Below are 16,471 nucleotides of genomic sequence, written 5' to 3' on the forward strand. Positions count from 1 at the left end.
GATTCTAGATAAGTAAATATATGACATTAAATGTAAAAGTGTGGAGGAAAATTATGTGAGAGAATTAGGTTAAAATTAGGTTTAATTTTGCGAGACGGGATAAGATTTATAAGTAAGAGAAAAAATAGGACTTAATTTTCGCATGAAATTAGAAACATAATTTGACAATAGATAAACATTAAATGCAAAAGTGTGGGGGGAAATTAGGCGAGAGAATTAGGTTAAAATTAGGTTTAATTTTGCGAGACGGGTTAAGATTTATAAGTAAGAGAAAATTGTCAGTGGCTTAGTGGTGAAATTGTTGAGAAGAAGCCATTAAGACTCGGATTCGAATCCCTGCAAAGGCTTTTTTCAATAAAGATTTTTTAGATTAATTGCGTGGAGAAATGAGGGAAATTTTGAGATTAAAATTAGGGTTTAATTAGGGTTATGGATAGCTTGACGGATTAACATTTATAAATAAGAGATATGAGATTTAATGATTTGTTTAAAGGGCGATTGATACTGAATATCAATTAATGAAAGCAAAATTAAATCAAGAAAATTGTCAGTGGCTTAGATTAATTGTGTGAGGAAAGGAGGGAAATTTTGAGATTAAAATTAGGGTTTAATTAGGGTTAAGGATAGCTTGACGGGTTAACATTTATAAATAAGAGATAAGAGATTTAATGATTTGTTTAAAAGGGAGATTGATATTGGATATCAATTAATGAAAGCAAAATTAAATCAAGAATAAGAGATTTAATGATTAAAAGGGTAATTGATATATCAATTAATGAAAGCAAAATTAAATCAAGAAAATTGTCAGTGTCTTAGTGGTGAAATTGTTTAGATTTAGAAGAAGCCATTAAGACTCGGGTTCGAATCCCTGCAAAGGCTTTTTCAGATTAAAATTAGGGTTTAATAGGGTTAAGGGTTAAGGATAGCTTGACGGGTCGGGTTTTTCAATAACCACCACTCTAACAACTGCTTTTTATTAAAATTAGGGTTTAATAGGGTTAAGGGTTAAGGATAGCTTGACGGGTCGGGTTTTTCAATAACCACCACTCTAACAACTGCTTTTTATTGATTGAAATAAATGTTGATTTCAAATTTTGGAACCGAGTCTCATATAAAGTGGCAGAACCACGTTGACTTTATCTAATAAAAAAAAGGAGTGTTGAATTGAGAGTTGAAACAAAGATGATATTATTGTAAACAACCCACATATAATAAATATAATGTTTGATTAGAATTTATAAAGAATGACTCTTCATTTTATAAGTCGAGTTTGTAAGAATGAATTAAATTCAATATATAACCTTCAATATAATATCAGAGCTCTTTGATCCAGACCACATTCATCCAATAATATTGAATGCGATGGGGAGTATTCGATTTTGTATTTAAGTCTCACGTAAACTAAGTTGGTCGGGATGTTACATATTATATGCAGGGGTCGGGATCGAATCCGAATACCCCACTTTTTCACATTTAAAATGTGTGAGCTCTGGTCATTAGAATACTTTGACAAAAAAATAAATAAATAAATAATAGTAAGCAATCAACGTTTTCATCGTTCTTATTCTAGTGTGCACGTGTAAACCTCTCTATAACTCTATTGTTTATTGCTCTCCTTCAAGTGAAGACATACTGCTTAAAGCTCAACATCTTCATTATTTTTCCTTTTCCGTAAAGATTATTCTCGTTGAATCTTGAAGTGCAATTGAAGAACAAACTATTATTTACTCTTTAATCCTCATATACAATATATATACTTCGATGGTCATTGATCAACATATACCAAATTGTATTAAGATTCAGAATGCAGCTACTAGGGTCCATAACCCCTTTATTTTTCTTCATAATTTCGGCTTACATTTTCCATGGTAAATCTATATTTATAGTGTCCACTATATCTATCCATTTCATATGCATCTATAGTGTAATTTTTTTATTCATACTTACAATTATATATTAGAGTCTACGTAAAATATTTTTTACAGTTGTCTTAAATACTAGTGATTACGCAATGAATCTTATTGGTTACTTTTAGTAGTTAGTGGACGCTAAGGTTAATGCGGCACCGATTTCACATTTAAGCGATCTTAACGGTTGATTTGAGACTAGACAATTTAAATTATACTGTTAGTTTCACATCTCAAATTTTGATTTAGATTGGGCGATGAAACTGAAATACTGTATGATGTAGTTAAGGCACGTCTTTGTTCTCGTAAGCTTAACTCAAGTGGTAGAGACAATGCATAATATATGCAAGGTTCGGGGTTTAAACCTCGGTCACCACAAAAAAAAAAAAAAAGCACGTCCTTTGTTTGACACCTATATACGTAGTTATATTTAATCACTTACATGAAATTTTTGTTTTGTTGCTAATCACTAAAACTAAATAATTTGTAGGGCTTGTCGAAGGTCATCAAGCAACATTCTATATACACAATAAATGTCCATTTCCAATATGGCCAGCAACAGCACCAAACACTGGTCAACCAATTATAGCTGAAGGTGGATTCTACCTTCCTTCAGGCCAAACAAAGAAAATTCTAGCACCATGGTCATGGAGTGGTAGAATTTGGGCTAGAACAGGTTGTAATTTTGCTTCAAATAATTGGAAACCATCTTGTGAAACTGGGGATTGTGATGGAAGATTAGCTTGCAATGGACTCATTGGAACACCACCAGCTACACTTGTTGAAATCACACTTCAAGGTGATAAAGGGAAACCAAATTTCTATGATGTTAGTCTTGTTGATGGTTACAACATTCCGGTATCCGTCGTCGTCGCTAACAAGAACATAAATTCGAAGTGTAACATTCAAGGTTGTTGTAAGGATGTTAAAAGTTTGTGTCCTCGTGAGCTTGAGGTTTTAAATTCTAATGGAGAAGTTGTGGCTTGCAAAAGTGCTTGTTTGGCGTTTGATCTTGACAATTTTTGTTGTAGGAATGATTATGGAAGTCCTAAGAAGTGTAGGCCAAATGTTTACTCGAAAATATTTAAGGATGCTTGTCCTAATTATTTTAGCTATGCTTTTGACACTCCTACTCCACTTGTGAGTTGTGGATCCTTAGAATATATAATCACATTTTGTCCTTATGGATGGGGTGGTGCTGCTGGTGTGCAAACAGTTGAGGTTGACGGCGTAACACCAACAGTTGAGGTTGACGGCGTATATGATGTCTGACACGCGTTAGTGTTTGATAATGTCAAATGTGATTACATTCATTTATTTTATTTTCTCAAATTATTATTGGTATCTACTTATCAATGTCATGTCTTGTGTCTTTCTTTGTGATGGTGTTTCATAGGTGTTTACAACATTTGTTATTTGATAAATGGTTGTGATTTGATTAGTAACAATAATTTGAAAGAATATGTAATAGTGATACTTGAGAGATACTCAGAAGGTGATCGAAGATTATATGTTGAGTTTTTACAACGTGTTATCACGAACTATGATATTTAAACACTCACATTTTTTAATAGACTAAATTAACACATTATTTTATCTATATATATCTCTCTCTATATTATATCATCAATATATCACATCTATCATATCATTATATTTTTCTCTGAGTAAATCATCAAATTGATCTCTGTCTTTGTACCAAATTCTCAAATTGGTCTCTGACTCTATTAATAACTCAAAATGGTCCATGTTGTTGTCAAATGTTTCTCATATTGATCTCTGACTCTATTAGTTGTTTTGTATTTTTGCTCAATGTCTTTCAGATATTATTCAGTGGTTAATGTCATGATGCCTTTTGGATCTTATTTGGTACGCTAATGACTTAAAATACAAAACAACTAATAGAGTCGGGGACCAATCTGATAAACGTTTGACAAAGACAGATACCATTTTGAGCTATTAATATATTAATAGAGTCAGAGATCAATTTAAGAATTTGATACAAAGACAAGAACCAATTTAATAATTTACTCATTTTTCTCTTCATCTCAAGATGTATACACCTCAACGAGGTGCACCCAAAACATTTTCCTAAAACTATTTGTTCATATATTTAACAAATTAACGCCGAAGCTAAAATTAGAGATGAAATGATAGATACAAACCCCCGTCTCTTAAATATAAGACTTTTTTGAATTCTTTTCTTTGTCCTTTTTTACAAAACAATTTTCAAATTTCAAAGTGCATCAATAATTTCTTTACCAATAGAGTATGAGAAATGTTAACTTGTGCCCTTGGGGCATAAGTTAAGAAGGAAAATGTAGAAAGTTTTTCTTGAAACTTGTGCATTCAATGCCTTAAAAGTTGCAAAAGTTGTACTTTCAATATAAAATTTATTTTTAATTTTCATTTTAAGATCCTTAACTTGTGCCCTTAACATGACCCATAGAGTATATTTATGTTACATACTCCCTCCGGTCACTATTATAAGCAAAACTCCACTTTTTAGATACATTTAATAATCAATGTATCTAGTCTTTGTTATAGACTAGATACATTAATTATTCAATGTATCTAAAAAGTGAAGTTTTGCTTATAATAGTGACTGAGGGAGTATTTTTCTGCACTATATAACAAAGGTTTGGCGCAATTTCCCCAAATTTTTCGTTTGTATATTTCTATTTCTATTTTCTTCCCCATGAGGTGAGAGACCGAAATCCCTCTGTTTCACAAAAATGAAGCATCCTCTACCAGGCACGAGCAGCATACGAACCCTAATTCCCCTATCCTTCAACTCTCAAACCCGACCCGCAAACATCCTCTCCTCTACTATATACACCCCCATTCTCGCCAAATTATGTCACAACTTTTCCCAATTCCAAAACCGCTTCCTCATCTCATCAACAATCGCGAAACCAACACTCACAGGTATTTATTTTTTTTCAATTTTTTCATTTTTATTTTTATTTTTGATATTTTTACGACGTTCTGGAAATTTAATTGACGATGCGATGTTGTTGAATTCGTTGATTCTGAGCTTCAGATTTGTTGGAAAACGGCGTCGTTTTGGTGTGTCATTTCGCAGCTTGAAACATTGAAAACCCTAGATTTTGTGAAAGTAATTTTTTAGGGTTAAAATGTTTTCAGTAACTTTTTATAATTGAAAATTGTAAAATTTTGGCCGAGTTAGTGGATTAAAATTGTGTTAAAATTTACATGTATTTTATCTTTTTCTGATTCTCGTCAAAATTTGTACTCAGCATCTTTTTTATGAACCTTTTATTAAATTGAATAAGAGACCGGATAAGTTGACACCAGGTGTAAGTAAATTGATGAACACTGGTATTAGGAGGAGGATCAATTCGTATAGGCTAAGCATAATTGTTTTGTATTACCATCAAATCGATTGTTTGTTTATGTTGCCACGGGAATGAACACCAACGAGGAGAAAAACTCATTTGTTTGCAAGATTTTAAAGCATCAATTTTTCTGCGTGATGAATTGACAACTTTCATGTTTAATAATTGATCATATGTTTCTCGAATCAATCAATTGAAGTTGAATAGGAGAAAAAGAAAGACCACTAGTTTTTTTATTTTATTTCCAAGGAGTTCCTCACATAAATGGAGCTATTTCTTTTATGATAAAAAATTGGGGATATTTGTCCCTAAGAAAAGAAAAGAACTAAGAAAACAAATCAAGGCTCTGTTTGTCGTTGGAGAGGAAAGGGAATAATGTAAGGAAGCAAGGTTCTGTTGATGATGGGGAACATACCCGTTGTTTCTATTGTCTGTGTTGCATTACCTGCTTCTATTTTGTTGAGATAGAATCTACCATTAGATTAAATATTAATAACGGTTGTGATTTGGTGTAAGTCTATCGACTTACACCTGGTGTCAACGGATCCTGCCCCATTGAAAAATGATTTAATTTTCTGTGTTGGATTTGTGAATTTAGGTAGAGTTTTTGTAATCAGGGTGCTTTTTGAGGTTGCGTTATTATGCAATAAGTTTTTGAGGCTTCCGGAGTGTATCTTGTGGAAACTGATATATATATATATATATATATATATATATATATATATATATATATATATATATATATATATATATATATATATATAACTTTAAGAATTCCAAATACTCTTTTGCCGAAAGGTGTTATTTGTTTGAACCATTCACCATAGTAATGCATACAAATATTTAAGGAGTTTTCTGCCGGCCTCTTAGATCCCTCTGGAGTGTTGTGACAGTGTGTATTTGTCCATTTTCTACCTTTTGCGTGCTCTTTATATTTATAATATAGTGAAATTTTTCTTTGTTTAATTTTGCGGCTCAAATGTTGGGTTAGGAATGCACAAATTTAAACAATGACTCAATTAATGGCAATACTTGATTGATAAGCCAAACACACATGTTAAGTATGTAAATACATTTTAATCCTTTGTGTACTGGAACATCATATTGTTATCCTTTACTCATCAAATATCCGCTGCTCCTGATGGAAGATACAAATGAGTTTGCATCTGTAATTGTTCTTCTAGTTTCTAATCCATGTATCTTTTCATTTGTTCCTTTTTCTCCAGAAAAAGTAGACCATGGCAGACCATCGAAATGGAAGTGCACAAGGCGCCAATGGAAAAGCTAGTGCAGCTGGGTCGGCCTATGCTATTGATCTGAATACATTTCAAACCAGACTGAAGACGTTGTATAAACATTGGGATGAAAACAGGACAGATCTCTGGGGCTCTTCTGATGCAATTGCTGTTGCATGTCCTCCACCTTCAAAAGATATAAGATACCTGAAATCTACTGCTCTATTTTTGTGGCTGCTTGGATTCGAGTTCCCAGAAACAATTATGGTCTTCACAAAGGTGCAGACCCATATCTTGTGCAGCCAAAAGAAGGCATCTATTCTTGAATTTGTCAAAAAGCCTGCCAGAGAGTCGGTTGGTGTGGAGATTGTATTGCATGTCAAGCCTAAAAATGACGATGGAGCTTCTCTTATGGATGCTATAATCCGTGCCATTCGTACTCAGTCAAAGTCTTATGGCCTTGATTCTTCCATTGTCGGACACATAGCTAGAGAGGAACCTGAAGGAAAATTGCTTGATTTATGGGCTGAAAAATTAAAAAGTTCAAAATTTAATCTAAGTGACGTGACAAATGGGTTTTCTGCATTGTTTGCTGCAAAAAGTAATGAAGAGATTACATCCATTAAGAGAGCCGCATACCTCACAACCAATGTGATGAAGAACTTCGTAGTTTCAAAGCTTGAGAATGTAATTGATGAAGAGAAGAAAATTTTAAATTCTACATTGATGAAGGAGACTGAGAAAGTCATACTGGAACCTTCAAACGTCAACTGTAAACTGAAGGCAGATAATGTCGATATTTGTTACCATCCAATTTTTCAGAGTGGAGGGAGGTTTGATCTTAGGCGTAGTGCTGGCAGCAACGACGAGGCACTCTACTATGAGACTGCCAGTGTGATTATATGTGCTCTTGGAGCCCGGTACAAGAGCTACTGCTCAAATATAGCTAGAACTTTCTTGATTGATGCAGAACCTATTCAAAGTAAGGCTTACGAGGTTCTTCTCAAAGCCCATGAGGCCGTCATTGGTTCTTTAAAGCCTGGAAACCAATTGGCTGCTGCATATCTTGCTGCAGTTTCTGTTGTGGAAAAGGAGGCCCCTGAAATGGTTTCCTGCTTGACAAAGTCTGCTGGGACAGGCATTGGTATTGAGTTTCGAGAGTCTGGTTTGAATATTAATGCTAAGAATGATCAGATAGTTAAAGAAGGCATGGCATTCAATGTGTCGCTTGGATTTCAGAATTTGCAGTGTGAGAACAGTAAGTCTAAGAACAAGGTCTTTGCACTCTTGCTCGCTGATACCGTCATCATCGACAAAGACAAGACAGATGTGGTGACTTTGTTGAGCTCCAAAGCTTTAAAAGATGTGGCTTATTCTTTCAATGAGGACGAGGAAGAGGAAAAACCTAAATCAAAGGCTGATCACAGTGGTACAGAGCTCTTGGTGTCTAAGACAACTCTAAGGTCAGACAATCATGAGATTTCAAAAGAGGAGCTCTGGAGACAGCATCAGGCAGAACTTGCTCGTCAGAAAAACGAAGAAACTGCTAGGCGACTTGCTGGTGGTGGTAATGCAACAAGAGACAACCGTTCCTCTTCCAGGTCTTCTGCAGAATTGGTTGCCTACAAGAACATTTACGACCTTCCCCCTCCTAGGGAGATGATGATTCAGGTTGATCAAAAGAATGAAGCGGTTCTCTTGCCAATTAACGGAAGTATGGTACCTTTCCATGTGGCTTTCATTCGAACTGTTTCCAGCCAGCAGGACACCAATAACAATTGCTATGTAAGAATTATTTTTAACGTTCCTGGGACCCCTTCCAGTTCTCACGATCCAAACTTATTGAAGTTCCAAGGATCTATATATTTGAAGGAAGCTTCATTCCGCTCCAAGGATTCACGGCACATAAGTGAGGTTGTGCGATCCATCAAAACATTCAGGAAACAAGTTGTAGCGAGGGAGTCTGAGAGAGCTGAGAGAGCTACTTTGGTTACCCAGGAGAAACTGCAGCTTGCCAACAACATATTTAAGCCGATAAGATTGCCTGACCTTTGGATCCGCCCTGGTTTAGGTGGACGTGGAAGGAAGATACCGGGCACTCTTGAGACACATGTGAATGGGTTTCGATATTCTACCACCAGATCTGATGAGCGTGTTGATGTAATGTTTGCCAATATTAAACATGCATTCTTCCAGCCAGCAGAAAATGAAATGATTACCCTCCTGCACTTTCATCTGCACAACCATATTATGGTAGGAAATAAAAAGACCAAAGATGTTCAGTTTTATGTTGAGGTAATGGACATGGTCCAGAATGTTGGAGCTGGGAAGAGATCAGCTTATGATCCTGATGAGCTTGAAGAAGAACAAAGAGAAAGAGAGAGGAAGAACAAGATTAATGTAGAATTTCAAAGATTTGTGAATCGGGTAAATGATCTTTGGGGACAACCACAATTTAATGGCCTTGACTTGGAGTTTGATCAACCTCTTAGAGAACTTGGCTTCCCTGGGGTACCTCATAAATCTTCAGTATTTATTGTACCTACTTCAGCTTGCCTTGTTGAACTGATAGAGACTCCTTTCCTTGTTGCCACTCTAAGTGAGATTGAGATTGTGAATCTGGAGAGGGTTGGACTTGGGCAGAAGAACTTTGACATGACAATCGTATTTAAGGACTTCAAGCGGGATGTCCTCAGGATTGATTCTATCTCTTCTACATCACTTGATGGCATCAAGGAGTGGCTTGACACAACAGACATCAAATATTATGAAAGCAGGCTGAATCTGAACTGGCGTCAGATCCTGAAGACAATCACAGATGACCCTCAAAGCTTCATTGAAGGTGGTGGCTGGGAGTTTCTGAATTTAGAAGCTACTGATTCAGAATCCGAGGGCTCAGAGGAATCTGATAAAGGTTACGAACCTTCAGATATTGAACCTGAATCAGACTCTGAAGAGGAGGATTCTGAGAGTGCATCACTTGTTGAGTCCGAGGAGGACGAGGAGGAGGAAGACTCTCAGGAGGATTTGGAGGAAGAGCAGGGAAAGACATGGGAAGAACTGGAGAGGGATGCAAGCAATGCAGATAGGGAGAAAGGGAACGAGTCTGACAGTGAGGAAGATAGGAAAAGAAGGAAGGCTAAGGCGGCCTTTGGTAAATCAGGAGGCAATCTAAGCAGTAGCATGCCAAAGCGGCCCAAGTTAAGATAGATTATTGTTTTTGTTCTTGGTCATTTTGTTGTTTAGGTATCGTACTCTGTGTTGTCGTTGCCAGTTGCTGCTTCTATGTCTGGACAAGTTGTCTTGTGATTGTAACTTAGGTTCTCCATCACTTAATACAGTACTCGACATGAATCCTTGTTCCTTGGCTCCAATGCATGTCCCTTAGGTGGTTATAATCTCTTTTAAGAACTGCCGCTATTTTTATTTATATCATGCTATTTGTTCTCTCTTTTGGCCAGGTGCTGTATGTTTATATTTTCTTTCCTTTCTCCCTGTAGAAGGATGAAATTGCAGGGTAAAACATAATGTCGGATAAATTTCTTTAGAGCTCCTTATTATTTTACTGGAATTTTGATGATTTTTAAATTTTTTATCATGTTTTTTGTTTATAAAATGTTTAGAATATATAATCACATTTTAACACTTGTTAATGTCTTATATTGTTATACACCCTCCGTTTACTATTATAAGCAAAAATCTACATTTTCGATTCATTTATTTAATGATGTATATGAACTTTATTATAAATCACATACATCATTTAATAGATGAAAATGAATCTAAAATGTTGATTTTTGCTTATAATAGTGCCCGGAGGATGTATGTGATTACATTTATTTATTTTATTTTCTCAGACTAGGTGTTAGAACATTTGTTATTTTGATAAATGATTGTGATTTGGTTGATTAGTAATAAGAATTTGGAAGAGTTAGTATACTTGAGAGATACTCAGAATGCAAACAAAGATATGTTGAGCTTTTACGATGTGTTACGACAAACCAACACTTTTTTACATACTCGATTAACATCTTATTTTATCTATATCTCTTTCTTTTCTATCACATCGTTAACCTATCGCATCTATATTTTTCTCTTTATCTCAAGCAGTATACACCCTAGTGCACACAAAACATTTTCCTAAAACTATTTTATTGATAGATTTAACAAATTAACACCGAAGGTAAAATTAGAGAGAGAATGATAGATTTTTTTTTTTTTTTTGAAGGAAGAGAGAATGATAGATAGATACTACCTCCTCTCCTCCGTCTCTTAAATATAAGACTTTTTGAGTTCTTTTCTTTGTCTTTTTTACAAGACAATTGTCAGATTCATAACCTTGATTGCACGAATAATCGAAAGAGAATTCTCTCAAGAAAAATAAAATAATTAAAAGAGAATTAATGGAATTTTTTTGTTGGGTAATAATACTTAGTACTATATTTTTTTGGAAAAAAAAGAAGCATTAATAGAATTTTAAGACTATGTCAACATCTTCATAAAAATAATCATAAATATTAAATAATGAAATCGTTTTATGCAAAAAAAAAAAAAAATGTAATCATCATTTGAGATAACACTCTTTTATTTCTTTCTCTCTTTTTAATAAATATTTGAGTATGCTTGTAAGAGATTCGTGGTTCTAGAAGTGCATTGGGATGTTTATTGCCATTTTGATTAAAATTTATACTTTTGATGCGAGATAACACTCTTTTATTTCTTTCTCTCTTTTTAATAAATATTTGAGCATGCTTGTAAGAGATTCGTGGTTCTAGAAGTGCATTGGGATGTTTATTGCCATTTTGATTAAAATTTATACTTTTGATGCAAATCTAAAAAAATCAATTGAGATAGCACGCAATATTTAATATTTTTTTTGTTGTGAAGAATTATAATACGATTCAAATTTAAACATGCAAAATCGTATAGAAATAGAATCATCAATTAATATTTATGTAGATTTTCTCATAAAATAAAACCTCATAGATTGTGTCTAGAAAAAAAATAACACTACATATTATTTCTTATTTTTTCTTCTTCTTCTTCTAACGAAACATCAAACTATAAGTATCCAACACCAAACCCTATGAAAATAACCAGAGCAAGCATAGTCCTTTGTGTTCAAACCCTATATTTCTCTAAGAAATCAAAATCAATTAAAGTAAGACATGGGAAGAAAATCGTCACTACTAGGCTCAAAATCAAATATTCTTAGCCAAAACAAGAAACTTTGGTCAATTATGGCTAGCATAATGTTTATGTACGGCATATTTGAGAAATTCTTCTCACCTCAAATTCAAAGTTATGTTACAAAATACATGCAAAAATTCATTAGTTTCATGTCCCCTTACATCCACATAACCTTCCCTGATTCAATAGCAGGACCCTACCTCAAGCGTAGTGAAACTTACACATGCATCCAAACATATCTAAGTGCAAAATCATCTGAAAGAGCAAAAAGACTTCGAGCCGAAGTTGTCGAAAATAGTCAAACTCCACTTGTCCTTACCATTGATGATAATGAAGAGATCATAGATAAATTCAATGGAGTCAAACTTTGGTGGGTTGCTAACTATACCCCCCAAAAAAAATCAGGTGAAGAAACTTCCTTAACCCTAACCTTCCACAAAAAATACCGTGAGCTTATTACTAGGTCTTATATCCAACATGTGTTGGAACAAGGAAAGGCTATTGCATTGAAGAATAGGAAGCTTAAGCTTTATACCAATAACCCTAGCATCGATTGGTGGAGTTCTAGAACTAGAATCACAAAGTGGAGCCAACCAACCTTTGAACATCCAGCAACGTTTGAAACCCTAGCTATGGATCCAACCAAGAAAGAAGAAATTATAAATGATCTTGTTAAGTTCAAAACAGGTAAAGAGTACTATACTAAAGTTGGGAAGGCTTGGAAACGTGGTTATCTACTTTATGGTCCTCCTGGAACTGGAAAATCTACGATGATATCGGCTATAGCTAATTTCATGAATTATGATGTGTATGATCTTGAGTTAACAACTATCAAGAATAACAATGAGTTGAAAAGACTTTTGATTGAGACGTCGAGTAAATCGATTATAGTGATCGAGGATATTGATTGTTCTCTTGATCTTACTGGTCAAAGAAAGAAGAAAGAGGAGAAACCAAAATATGAGAAGGAGAGTGTAACTCTTTCTGGTTTGTTGAATTTTATTGATGGAATTTGGTCAGCATGTGGAGGTGAGAGAATTATAATTTTCACAACAAATTTTGTGGACAAACTTGATCCGGCCCTAATTAGGAGGGGAAGGATGGATAAGCATATAGAAATGTCTTATTGTAGCTATCAAGCTTTCAAGGTTCTTGCTAAGAACTATTGGGATGTTGAGTCTCATCATGATTTATTTCCAATTATTGAAAAGTTGTTAGGAGAGACTAATATGACACCTGCTGATGTTGCTGAAAATTTGATGCCAAAGTCAATTGATGAAGATTTTGAAACTTGCTTGAAGAGTTTGATTCAATCTCTTGAGAATGCAAAGAAGAAGGCAAGGAAGGAAGCAAAAAAAAAGGCTGAGGAGGAAGCAAAGAAAAAGGCTGAGGAATCTCAATTGAAGGCAAATGAAGATGAACAAGAATTGTCTCAACTCAAGAGTATGAAGAATAAGCTATTGAAAATTCTGTGGAAAAGGTGAAGGAGAATGGTGCCATACTTTAAATTGGATTAGGATAATCTTAGTAATAATATTATGAAACTTCTTAGTAAGACAGTAGTTTTATATTATTTGATTCATATAATTAGTTTTCACTGGTTTTGAATGGAAAGATTTACAATTTATTCTTTATGCATATGAGAGAATTTGATTAATTGTTTTCATATTTTAGATGATACATCGCAAAGTGGACAAAAGTAGAGGATATAGTTGGTATCTAAGAAGGTTAATGGGACTAAATGGTATAATACGAAAAAAAAAGTAATATTGTTATGCTTTCTGTTAAACTCCAAGTTTTTTAAATCAACTCTGTTAAAATTTAATTGAAATTTCATTCATCGCCTTCTTCAAAATTTATTTTGTTATTGAAGATTACACAATTCAAAACAAACAACTCTAAATGCATCTTTCATCCTATGTTTAAATGAGAAAACCGATCAATTCAACTTATTAAACCAAAAATCGACCAATTTATAGGTCGATACAAACCGATTGTAAAGTAGTTTCATAGAACGAGTTTGATCGAAATTGAATTGGGACGAACTTGTTGAACGGTTGTTGGTTCAAGTTCAACCAGTTTGTTTTCTCTGTTGCATTATTTCATACAATGAGATTACACTTCAGTGTCATGCATGTGCAAAAGATCTAACTCAATTGACCATATCAATATTTTTAGATTGGACACCTTTACTCGAGCTTGAATCCATAATTTAGAGTCGTATGTCTGAGTTTCAAATGATGTTTGCCTTTCAACAAATAAATATATATATGCATGAATTTATATATGCATGAATTGCATTAGTATAGTGTATGCAGCTTCAACAAATTTATATATGAAGGACTGCAATGTCATCCATTTATAAATAAAAACTCGTGAACACAAACACAATTTTTGTTTTGTGTGAGTAATATACCATAAATGATGGAATAGCTACATCCTTTAACACACTAACATCAGCCACATGTGATCCATATCCCAAGCACAGATCAACTGCACAAATGTAGGTCACGTCAAGCTAGGTTTCTTCTTTTGTATTCGGTTATTCTGTTTCATCTTTATTTTATCTACCTACTATCTGTTAATTTCCATTTAGGTGATTATTCGTAATTATGGAGCAGGAGCTGCATGCATCAAAGGTCTTGGAAGCTTTGTGACTATGAGCTGTTTCTTATTTGCAAAGAATGGAAAAACAAGGATGAAGTTGCTTTATGATTTTACTCTAAAAATGGAAAACATGCAGCTTTTGAATTTATTTTTCAGAACCCACATGCTTCCATTTATATCAAGAATCAAAATGGAGTGATAGTGGTTCAACCTCTTTAATTGGATCGATCCCACACTTTTTCTTGAACAAGTTTCCATATAAAACCAAGATTGTTTGTTACACATATAGTATACCACTAAGAAATCATAATCAAAGTAAGACATGGGAAAAAAATCGCCACCACTACTAGGCTCAAAAACAAATATACTTAGCCAAAAGAAAAAACTTTGGTCAATTATGGCTAGCATAGTGTTTATGTATGGCATACTTGAGAAATTCTTCTCACCTCAAATTCAAACTTATGTCACAAAGTACATGCAAAAATCCATTAGTTTCATGTCCCCTTACATCCATATAACCTTCCCTGATTCAATAGCAGGACCCTACCTAAAACGTAGTGAAACTTACACATGCATCCAAACATATCTCAGTGCAAAATCATCTGAAAGAGCAAAAAGACTTCGAGCCGAAGTTGTCAAAAATAGTCAAACTCCACTTGTTCTTACCATTGATGACAATGAAGAGATCATAGATAAATTCAATGGAGTAAAAATTTGGTGGGTTGCTAACTACAGCCCCCAAAAAAAATCAGGTGAAGAAATTTCCTTAACCCTAACCTTCCACAAAAAATACCGTGATCTTATCACTAGGTCTTATATCCAACATGTGTTAGAACAAGGAAAGGCTATTACATTGAAGAATAGGAAGCTTAAGCTTTATACCAACAACCCTAGCAAGGATTGGTGGAATTCTAGAGTCACAAAGTGGAGCCAAACAACCTTTGAACACCCCGCAACGTTTGAAACCCTAGCTATATGGATCCAAACAAGAAAGAAGAAATTATAAATGATCTTGTTAAGTTCAAAACAGGTAAAGAGTACTATACTAAAGTTGGGAAGGCTTGGAAACGTGGTTATCTACTTTTTGGTCCTCCTGGAACCGGAAAATCTACGATGATATCGGCTATTGCCAATTTCATGAATTATGATGTGTATGATCTTGAGTTAACAACTATCAAGAATAACAATGGGTTGAAAAGACTTTTGATCGAGACGTCGAGTAAATCGATTATAGTTATTGAAGATATTGATTGTTCTCTTGATCTTACCAGCCAAAGAAAGAAGAAAGAAGAGAAACCAAAATATGAGAAAGAGAGTATGGTAACTCTTTCTGGTTTGTTGAATTTTATTGATGGAATTTGGTCAGCATGTGGAGGGGAGAGAATCATAATTTTCACAACAAATTTTGTGGACAAACTTGATCCTGCCCTAATTAGGAGGGGAAGGATGGATAAGCATATAGAAATGTCATATTGTAGCTATCAAGCTTTCAAGGTTCTTGCAAGGAACTATTGGGATGTTAACTCTCATCATAGTTTGTTTCCAATTATTGAAAAGATGTTAGGAGAGATTAATATGACACCTGCTGATGTTGCTGAAAATTTGATGCCAAAGTCAATTGATGAAGATTTTGAAACTTGCTTGAAGAGTTTGATTCAATCTCTTGAGAATGCAAAGAAAAAGGCAAAGAAGGAAGCAAAGAAAAAGGCTGAAGAGGAAGCAAAGAAAAAGGCCGAGGAATCTGAATTGAAGGCAAAGGAAGATGAACAAGATTGTCTCGAGGATGAAGAATAAGCTATTGAAAATTCTGTGGAAAAGGTGAAGGAGAATGGTGTGATACTTTAATTTGGATTAGGGTAATGTCATTAATATTAATAATATTATGTAACTTCTTAGTGAGACAATAGTTTTATATTTGATTCGTATAATTAGTTTTCACTGGTTTTGAATGGAAATATTTAAATTTATGTTTATGCGTATGATAGAATTTGATCAATTGTTTTCATATTTTAGTTGACACATCGCAAAGTGGACAAAACAAGAGGATATAGTTGGTATATAAGATAATAAGAAGGTTTTAAAGGGACTAAATGGTATAATATGAAAAGAGTTATAAATATGAGATTATGTGTCTACTAAGTATTATTGTTATGCATTGTAAAAAAAAAAAGTA

At 34.1% G+C, this 16,471-nt stretch overlaps 1 protein-coding gene and 3 pseudogenes across 2 annotated transcripts; all 4 read left to right on the forward strand.

Annotated features, from left to right (window-relative positions):
• The first annotated feature begins 1,780 nt into the window (after positions 1–1,780).
• Positions 1,781–3,478, forward strand: LOC146912302 (pathogenesis-related thaumatin-like protein 3.5). The gene is made up of 2 exons (XM_085720383.1): positions 1,781–1,868; positions 2,398–3,478. The coding sequence occupies exons 1-2, from the start codon at positions 1,805–1,807 to the stop codon at positions 3,177–3,179; spliced, it is 846 nt and encodes a 281-aa protein (XP_085576509.1). The 5' UTR covers positions 1,781–1,804; the 3' UTR covers positions 3,180–3,478.
• A 1,108-nt stretch (positions 3,479–4,586) lies between these two features.
• LOC146912303 (FACT complex subunit SPT16 pseudogene) lies at positions 4,587–9,875 on the forward strand (annotated as a pseudogene). Its single transcript, XR_015016395.1, has 2 exons — positions 4,587–4,835; positions 6,493–9,875. The product of XR_015016395.1 is annotated as an FACT complex subunit SPT16 pseudogene (transcript).
• Positions 9,876–11,729: 1,854 nt separating this feature from the next.
• On the forward strand, positions 11,730–13,198 carry LOC146912304 (AAA-ATPase At3g28510-like; annotated as a pseudogene).
• Positions 13,199–14,529: 1,331 nt separating this feature from the next.
• On the forward strand, positions 14,530–16,271 carry LOC146912305 (AAA-ATPase At3g28510 pseudogene; annotated as a pseudogene).
• The last annotated feature ends 200 nt before the right edge of the window (positions 16,272–16,471 follow it).

The sequence above is a fragment of the Medicago sativa genome, chromosome 6 (genome assembly GCF_051527215.1).
Source record: "Medicago sativa cultivar Bolivia chromosome 6, Bolivia_mono, whole genome shotgun sequence".
NCBI lineage: Eukaryota > Viridiplantae > Streptophyta > Magnoliopsida > Fabales > Fabaceae > Medicago > Medicago sativa.